The sequence below is a fragment of the Vicia villosa genome, linkage group LG2 (assembly GCF_029867415.1).
Source record: "Vicia villosa cultivar HV-30 ecotype Madison, WI linkage group LG2, Vvil1.0, whole genome shotgun sequence".
Lineage (NCBI taxonomy): Eukaryota > Viridiplantae > Streptophyta > Magnoliopsida > Fabales > Fabaceae > Vicia > Vicia villosa.
In genome coordinates, this window is record NC_081181.1 from 8,989,947 (window position 1) to 8,999,937 (window position 9,991).

A 9,991-nucleotide genomic window follows, 5' to 3' on the forward strand; every position below is an offset into this window, starting at 1 on the left:
CAGTCAAGAAATACTTCGCCTAAATAAACAAAAGAACAGCTCGCTAAGTTGAAAACTCGCAAAGAGCGACTTAGGCAAAAAAGAGCGTCTCGGTGAATCGAAAACCCGAAAGGGCGATTCAGGCAAAAATTAGAGACATAAAAAAAAATATATTAATCAATCCCGGTAGACTTAAAACCCGAAAGGGGTAGTTTACGCAAAAGTTAGGGATATATGGCAAGTAACTGTGTTCAGGACAAAACTTGATCATTCAAAATCCATAGCGGAGTGTTCATCAGCAGTAGGTCATCTTCTACGAAGCACGAATACAGCGCAACTTGGAGTGGAAGGGAAAGATAACGGTCGTCACGTTTCATCGTAGCCCTTTTCCCGAAAATTACCAATTTCCAACTTTGTAAATACTCCATGGAATCAAGCATTTGGCTGATTACCATTCCATATATAATAATTTGAGCCTTGTGCTTTCCTTTGCAATCTAGTCTTTTTCAGTTTCTTGGAATGCATTTTAAGTTTAAATAGTCATTTTCTTGAAACAAATGTTTTCATAAAATAAAAATGAATTTACTTGCAAAAATAAAGGTGAAATTTCTTTCTAAGGTTTACAAACAATAGGAAGAATGCAAATAGTTGCTCCGAGAACGGTTGAGACTCCGGGAACCAAGATTTCCCCATGAGGTCGCTTTGCGAACATCTCCCGATGACGGATCTTCACTTCAATTCATATTACTTACTTCGGACAGCGGACAACTGATAACCAGATATTCCCAACAGAGTTCGAACTACAAGAAGAGGACATCTTCTGATCAACAAGAATTTCAGTCGTATCTTAGGATTTTACATCCGCGACAATTCCATTCACATTCACTTTACATTTTATCATTGTCATAATATTCATGCATACATTACATCATAATTGCATAGCCGAATCAGGCTTTGATCCTGTGAATGCCTAAGTCATTGAGGCATGAACTCAAGTTTCCCCTGCAAGTTCCGGAGAAACTTTTTTCCTGCGAGACAACAGTTCATACACAAGGATCTCACCAAGCAAGTCAACAGATGGTAGTCTCCCTCAAAGAGATAGTTTGTTCACTTTTGGAATTCCTCAGCCGAGATTCTCCTGCAGAGCGACATTCAACAGTCTTCTTCAGATAAGATAGTCTGCTTCACATTCTGGAATTCCCTACAGGTTTGGTATTTCCCCAGCAACGTCAAGAGGTGCCGCTTCTTGTCAAAGAAAAATTCAGAATCTCCCAGCAGATCGACAAATGATTCCCCAGCAGAATCAGTGAATGGTAGTCTTCGTCCAGAAGATAGTTCATGATCCCCAGCGGAGTCAACAAATGGTAGTCTTTTCCCAAGAAAAGACAGTTTGTCTGTTAAATACTCAAGAGATCGACAAATGGCAGTTTCTTCAAACAGTTTGTCTGTTTCAAGGATGTTTAGTTCCCCACAGAGTCGATGAATGGTAGTTTTCCTCTTAGGAAAACAGTTTGTTGATTCCCCAGGCACCAGTCGACGAATGGCAGTTTTCACCCCGAAAACAGTTCGTCCGCCTTCAAACAAAGTCATTAGCCCCTCAAAAGAGCGCGGGCCCATATGACAATCTTTCAAAGATGCCAAGTCAAAAGGGAAGATGGTGAAGTTTCTTTATTACCGTCAAATGGTATCTCATCTCCAAGTGCTGATGAGAAGTTTGATGAGGAAACAAACCTTTGAAGTTTCTTTATTACCATCAAATGGTATCTCATCTCCAAGTGCTGATGAGAAGTTTGATGAGGAAACAAACCTTTGAAGTTTCTTTATTACCATCAAATGGTATCTCATCTCCAAGTGCTGATGAGAAGTTTGATGAGGAAACAAACCTTTGAAGTTTCTTTATTACCATCAAATGGTATCTCATCTCCAAGTGCTGATGAGAAGTTTGATGAGGAAACAAACCTTTGAAGTTTCTTTATTACCATCAAATGGTATCTTACCTCCAAGTGCTGGTAAGAAGTTTGATGAGGAAACAAACCTTTGAAGTTTCTTTATTACCATCAAATGGTATCTTACCTCCAAGTGCTGGTAAGAAGTTTGATGAGGAAACAAACCTTTGAAGTTTCTTTATTACCATCAAATGGTATCCCATCTCCAAGTGCTGATGAGAAGTTTGATGAGGAAACAACCTTTGAAGTTTCTTTATTACCGTCAAATGGTATCTTACCTCCAAGTGCTGGTAAGAAGTTTGATGAGGAAACAAACCATTGGAAATTTTCTCTTTATCTGAGATATTGTCCAAACGCAACTGAGACCAGTTTCGAGATATGGACATCCGAAACAAGGGGGAGGTTGTTTACCTTTTTCTAAGTATCAACACTTAGTTAAAGAAGATGGATTGCGCATCCTACATGGCCATCCATTCACCAGAATCCACATCAAGTATTTCTGCAAGAGTTTGTCTCCTCGTCCCCCGCCAAGTGCGACAACGGGATCAAATTATGCAAAGATTTTATCATCTCAGGAGCGCCCAAAATTCGGGCATTCTTTGATATTTAAGTCTCTTTTATGCAGGAGAGATCGAGATCTCAATCTCTCTCCCTCCAGATAAAAGAAACTTAAATAGGGGCATCTGTCATACCCAAATTTTTGACCCCCCTGAGATGACATATCTTCAGGATTTTTCATCAAGTCGAAGCAAGTATCCAGAACAGCCTAACATTCAATCAAGGGTGTTCAAAGACAAGAAAACTCAGGCAAAGGATCAATCAATAGAGGGATTAGTCTCTAATACAATCATAAGACTCAAAAGCCTCATTATTACACCTATGATTGATTAAGATACCCAGTCATCTAAGTACAGGATTACTCAGATCAACAGACTAGGGTTTGGAGCCTATCAAGGACTAAAATCAGGGATCACCTTTGGGAAACCCTAAAAAGCCCTAAGGGACCATTCAAAGACATCAATCATCTTCAAACAACTCATATGACAAGATCCACTGGACATTACACCTCAGTTCAAAGTCTATAGTCATCATTGTCCTCTGGTCGACAATTAGGGTTTTTGACCTAATTCACCAAGATAGTTGACTTTTAATCAGGGCATGGATCCAAAACTCAAGACATGATTCAAGAATCTCTACTACCTCAATATAATCCATTTACACCATTCATTTGAGGAAAAGATCTTGTTTCTACACAAAAGCCCAAAAATTCACTTTGTTAGGAAAAGTCAACTGTGTGGGATCATCATTGACTTTTAAGGTTTTTGGTCAAAAAATGACTTTCAAAGATCAATATCATCAATATATGGATGTCAAAGTCATTTGACCAAAGAAATTCAAAGAAATTCATCAAGGAGCAAAAAGTCGGGAATTAGGGTTTTTGAAGGCATGGTGAGAACTCAAATTTCACCTACACAACTCAAAAAACTTCCAACATGAAAGTTGTAGATCTTGCAAAATAAAACAACATCTTACAAAGGAACTTTTTTCAAAAGATCAACCATTTATGAAGTTTTGGAAATTTTGAAGTTTAGGTCATAAACACTTAGAAATTTTTCTAAGTGTTTTAACCTAGTTTTCATCCAACTTTGGGCTCATTTTTCACAAATTTCCCAAATGATTCTGAAGAAGACATAAACTAATGATTTGAAGTAGATGTTTAGGGCTTTCCAAATTGTGTTCAACCTTCTCCAAATTCAATTTGAGCTAGGAGTTATGCTTGTTCAAAGTTGGCCTCATGAAGTAAAATTATAGGTCATGTGCAAATTGGAACTTTGCAATTTTGTGCATTTTGCTTCACTAATGGATGCTACACGACCCATAACATGTCTGAAACCATGCCATGCATTCATTTTCACCATGCCATAAGAATTGAAGAAGATTCTAAAAACAAGAACATGTGATTATGTAATGATTACTTTTGTGAATTTATGGCAAATTGATGAATCACCCAAGGAATCTTCTCATCAACCAATTGGAGCTCACTTTGCATCTGAAATGTCCCCTAAGATCAGATGGAATCAATGGATAGGGGAAGCTAGCCCGAAAATGCATCATTGCATTTTGGAGATTCTTTGAATTTCTTCATGGCTAAGAAACCAAAACTCTCCCATTAAGCAAGCTCACACTCTCACTCAGTACTGAGACATTTGCCTATAAATAGGAGAGCATACTTCAGTAGAAAAACACACCAAAGCAACCATATTCCTTGCTTTCTCTTTCTCTTCTCATGTTCATTGTTTTTCAAAGTTCTTTGGCAAGAAGAATCGATTTCTTCAAACCAGAGCTCATCTTTGGGAAGTGAACATTCTAACATCTCAAGGGAGGTCATTTGAGGTGATCCAAGCACCTGGATCACTTCTGTAAGTGGAGGAACACCATTGTTGCTCTCACTTTGGAGCATTTGCAGTTGGAGGTCCATGGAGTAATTCAGGAGGTTCTGAGCCAAGCCAATCATCCAGGCACATTCCTCAGGTCATAGTGAAGCTAACCAGATGGCTGCAGCTCATCTGTAACTCCAAATTCAACAACCTCCATGTTCACTTGAAGCTGAAATCGAGGGAGGTCCATAGAGCAATTCAGGAGGATTCAAGCTCCAATAAGCATTCAGTTAGCATCATTGAGTCTCAGGGAAGCTATTGAGATCATTCATTCAAGCCCAGGTGCTCTCTATCATCCTCACGACCTCCATTTTCAGAGGTAAGTTTCTGAACTTCACCTCTCTAATTTAAGCACTCTTTGTGAAATAGCTCGATTCTATCTTGTTCAGCATCATCAGAGGATTGAAAACCCTCTATCATCATTCATTTATCTTTCAGTATAGTCATTTAATTTGATTTTTAAATTTTAGGGTTCTTCACGATTTCTGGTAAATTAGTTAGATGTAGTTAATATTAATCCATGTTAGTTACATATTCAAAATCGTGAGTGAATTTAGAGCAAGTTTCATGTTTACATCGTTGCAAATAGTTGAGAAACGAGTAAGTTCAGAAATTCAAAAATGGAGAACTTGAGGTTGAAGACGAAGATGGTGAAGCGCGCCATTTTTGAAATCTCAGGGCAAAGTTTATTTTATTTTGAGTGATAGGCGTTTTATAAACGACTGAATAACTTGCCCCAGTGGCCACACATACGCCCTTAGTCTCATCATGCCTCAAGTCTGGGGTTCGAATCCCCCTCGCCCCAGACTTTTTGCTTCATTTATTTTTCAATGTTTTGCCACTTGTTTGAAAATATAATAAGTTGGATGTGCATCTTAAACAAACTGCGCGCGTAGCCCAGATGGTGGGTGTTTTGGCCAATGACTTGGAGGGCGTGAGTTCAACCCCTCTAGGTGACAAAACCATTTTTTTTATCACTTTTCACACTAAATTTCTTCACAACTTCACACAATTAATTCACCTATCAAATTAAATCATTTTCACTTCATTTTTCATACACCTATTATTTAATATATCTATTTTGTGAATAGTCAAAAAAATCATAAAAATATTATTTATTTCTTGAATTTTAATTAGGTTTTAAATAGTATGTTTTTAAGTGTTTTCTTAAATACTTTAAATATATATTATCACTTTATTTTAACCTAATCACTTTGTAAATAATTTTATGATAAAACCCTAATTGTTTAGGTCTTAATTAGTTAAAAAGTCTTTATTTTTACCCTAATTAAGTTGACTTTTGTCAATTTTCAAAACTGTTTTCAATCTCCGAATAAATCAAATGATTAGGGTTTTCAAACAACAAAACCTTGTATCATTCAAAATCATTTTCAAATTGCTCTCATAACCAGTACTGTAAAGTACTGGGCCTCTAATAGAGTGTAAGTCCCAAAAACCTTCTCTTCTTAGCTTGTTTTCAAAACTGTATTTTTAAAATCTTCTTTCTGTTTTCAAAACATTCTTCTGGTATTTGAAGGGCATTATTCCCGGTGAAACTCTTCAGATACCTATGTGACCTTTGTCCATCTTCACTTCTTCTGTTTTCAAAAACCATTAACTGTTTATCATATATATTCAACTGTTATCAACAAAACAACAAAAATTACTGTTGAGGCTCTGTACATACTTCTTCAATGGCCTCCACTCCATCCAGGTTAGGCTTTACAAGCTTTCAATTTACAGTCTTTATTTAAATTACTGTCAAATATAAATTGTGCATATATATTAGTTTAGAACTACGTTTGAGTATAAACCCTAGGACAGTTAAACTATATATATATATATTATAGGAATATGGCCTAGGATTGAGAATGTCTTCCCGGTGAAGGCTCTTTCCTAATTAGAGATCTGTAGTTCAAACCCCCAAGATGAATTATTCCCGGTGAAACATCTTGGTAAAAACCTTAGAATCCAAAAATATAGGACACATCCACCCAAAGAGGAATTATTCCCGGTGAAACCTCTTACCCATTTGCTTAGAGCCAAAATAAGTTCAAAACCACATAGCTTTCTCTTGTGCTATAACAAGGACCCTCGATTAGCCTCCTCTTGGGCTTTGTACAAGGACCCACAGGCTTCTTAAAAGCATTTCCAGCTTCCTCTTGAGCTTGTATACAAGGACCCATCAGGTTTCTTATAAACATAGGAACAGGCATGGTTGTCAAACTCGCGGGTAGACTCGTAAACTCGTACGATTTTACGAGTCTGGGAAGCAAAAACGAGTAGACTCGCGTATAAAATCATTTTTTGATAGACTCGAGTAGACTCTGGTAGACTCGCACAAACTCGTATAGACTCGCGAGTCTATTGCGAGTTTACGAGTCTATAAGTTTTTTTTTAATTTTATTTTGTTTTTAAAAAAACTCAAAAGTATGTTGAAGAAACAATGCTCATAACAATGCTCATAAGTATGTTGAAGAAACATACTAAAGGAAGGTATTTGATCAGACCTGGTATTACGAGATTTGCCACAACTTATTTGACACTTTCTTGTTTGAATGATAATAAAGGAGCTTTGATGAGTTTGTTCACCTCTGAAGATTGGAATTCAAGCAAGTTTGCATCTACAAAAGAGGGGAAAGATGTGGCATTTATGGATTTAGATAGTCGTTTTTGGGGAAACAAGGTCACATGCTTGAAAACAGTTTCTCCTCTCATAGAGGTCCTCAGATTGGTGGATTCAGAAGAAAAGCCATCCATGGGTTTCTTATATGCAGAGATGGATTCGGCCAAAGAGAAGATAAAAAACAATTTCAACAATGTTAAAAAAGGTAAACATTCTTAATTTTGATTTTTTCAATGTTTTAATTGATTTATTGTTGTTTCTAATATAATATGTTTGGTATTTGTAGATATGCACCTATTTTGAAAATCATTGATGAACGTTGGGATAACCAACTTCATAGGCCCTTACATGCCACAACATATTATCTTAATCCTCAGTTCCACTATGAAGATGATTTTAAAGATGAGGATGCCGAAGTTAAAAATGGGTTGTTCAGTTGTTTAAATAGGATGGTAAATGATGTTAATGAGCGCAACAAAATTCTTAAGCAAATGACTGACTTTCATTATGCTAGGAGCATGTTTGGTTGTGAAGCTGCAAAGAACTCTAGGAAGAATATGTTACATGCTGAATGGTGGGATTTCTATGGAGATATGACCCCAGAATTAAAGAGGTTTGCAATTCATGTTTTAAGCTTAACTTGCAGCTCCTCTGGTTGTGAACGGAATTGGAGTTCATTTGAAATGGTAATGAATTATTATTTGTTTGTTTATAGACTTTATTTTTATTTCTTTATAAGCATTTAGTTGAAGTATCATTTACTTTGTAGGTCCATACAAAGAGAAGAAATAGGTTGCATCAAAAAAAGATGAATAACTTTGTTTATATCATGTACAATCTGAAGTTGAAAAGTAGAAAAGGAAAAGCAAAAGATGTTGTTTTTACATTTGAAGATATTCATTCAAACGATGAGCAGATAACTGAAGATCCTAATGAAGAAAATGTGCAAACATAAGTTAATGTTGAGCAAGATGATGTTATTGTTAACAATGTTGCAGAAGATGATGTTTTGTTTCTAATATTGTGCAAAGCGGTGGTGGTGGAAATGTTGAATTAGGTGGAAGTGGATCTCCAAGAAATACAAATTTAGTTAATGATGAAGAAGGTGTTTCATCTGGGGCAGAGTTTGATGATAATACTCAAGAAACCGATGAAGATGATGGTGATGATATTGGTGGTTGTGATTTCACTTAAGCTTTGGATGTTTAAAGTCATTAGAATATCTGTTTTATTTTTTTTTGCTTTAGGTAGTATCCAATTCAGAAGAAATTAGTACTTTAAGTCTTTAATTACATAATTTCCTAATTTGTTTATTTTATTATCGAGTTTTTTTGTTAAAATTTTTGTATGGAGTATGAAATTTAAATTTTGACGTTAATTGGTGTTCTATTATATAAATTTGAGCCACATATGAGACATTTACTAGTTAAAAAATATATGTAAGTGTCATGTATGTGTCACTTACAGGTTTCTGAAAGTTATTTTTAATTTTCTATAGAATCGTATGAGTTTGCGAGTCGAGTTTGCGAGTCGTGTCTATGAACCCTTTACGAGTCTGAGTAGACTCTCGAGTTTAACAACCTTGGGAACAGGTCTTTAGTCACCTTTTAGCCTACCCTGGTGAGTTTCTTCCAATTTAAACCAGACTTTAAACAAGCTAAGTTTGTCTCAATTCTACATTGAGTACATTTTTGGAATGAGAGACATGGACAGTCTCTGTCACCCTTATCTTCATCAATCTTCCTTAGCAGAGTCTAGAATCTATGTTTATTTTCTCCTCAACATGTGTCAGCCTTCATCTTGGGCTTTAAACAAGAAGTCTCCATTAGATAATCTTTCTGCCATCATTTTTAACAAAATTCCCTGGAAAGGGTTAGCCTCCAAAATCAATTAAAATCATCCCTGGAAAGGGTTAGCTTCCACACATTCTTTCATTTTAACAAATTCCCTGGAAAGGGTTAGCTTCCACACATTCCTTCAAACAATAAAAATCCCTGGAAAGGGTTAGCCTCCAAAATCAATTAAAATCAACCTCCATTTCAACAAATTCCCTGGAAAGGGTTAGCTTCCACACATTCTTTCATTTCAACAAAAACCCCTGGAAAGGGTTAGCCTCCAAAGTCAATAAAAATGTCAGTTCTCTTAGGAGGTAATTTCCCCAAAAGAGTCAAAACCCCTGGAAAGGGTCAACCTCCAAAAACATGATAAAACCAGTCTGTTAATAGACAATTTTCTCCAGCTGAGTCAAAATCCCTGGAAAGGGTTAGCTTCCAAAGAAAAACAGTCTTTCAATAAATAAAAAATCCTCAGTAGAGTCAAAACCAACAAAAAAACAGTTAGCCTCAACCTTGGGCTTCATACAAGGCACCCAAATAATAAAACTCCCCTGTCAAGAGTCAGCCTCAACCTTGGGCATTGTACAAGGCAGATAATAGAGTCTCCCCAGTGAGTTCTTCATCACTCAGTAGCCACAACCTTGGACTTTGTACAAGGCAGATTAAACCATACTTTCATGTGTCAAAGATTCCTAACACCCAGGATCTTTTCCCCATAGAGTCATCCATACTCAGTTTATTTAAGAGTCTGCCACAACCTTGGGCTTTGTACAAGGCAGAAAATAATGTTTTCCCTAGCTAGAGTCAGCCACAACCTTGGGCTTTGTACAAGGCACATAAAATAGAGTCATTCATTCAATTATCCTCAACAGTTAGCCACAACCTTGGGCTTTGTACAAGGCACATAAAAAGAGTCTCCCTAAGTAGAGTCAGCCTCAATTCTGGGCTTTGTACAGAACACAAAAATACCCTGTAATTAATCCCCAGTGGAGTCATCTCCCAGAGTCAATAATATTAATTAATCAATCAAAAAGCCTCAAGCTTGGGCCTCATACAAGCCAGCTAAAGTCAAATCTTTTATACAGTAGATAGACATAGCTTATCTCTATAGAGAGATATTTTTACTACTCTACCACATTCAAACAAACATTACATTTCATTTCAATT

General features: G+C 36.5%; 1 protein-coding gene across 1 annotated transcript; it reads left to right on the forward strand.

The window, feature by feature from the left end:
* Positions 1 to 7,200: 7,200 nt before the first annotated feature.
* LOC131645828 (uncharacterized) lies at positions 7,201 to 8,309 on the forward strand. The gene is made up of 2 exons (XM_058916029.1): positions 7,201 to 7,675; positions 7,759 to 8,309. The coding sequence occupies exons 1-2, from the start codon at positions 7,259 to 7,261 to the stop codon at positions 7,942 to 7,944; spliced, it is 603 nt and encodes a 200-aa protein (XP_058772012.1). The 5' UTR covers positions 7,201 to 7,258; the 3' UTR covers positions 7,945 to 8,309.
* The last annotated feature ends 1,682 nt before the right edge of the window (positions 8,310 to 9,991 follow it).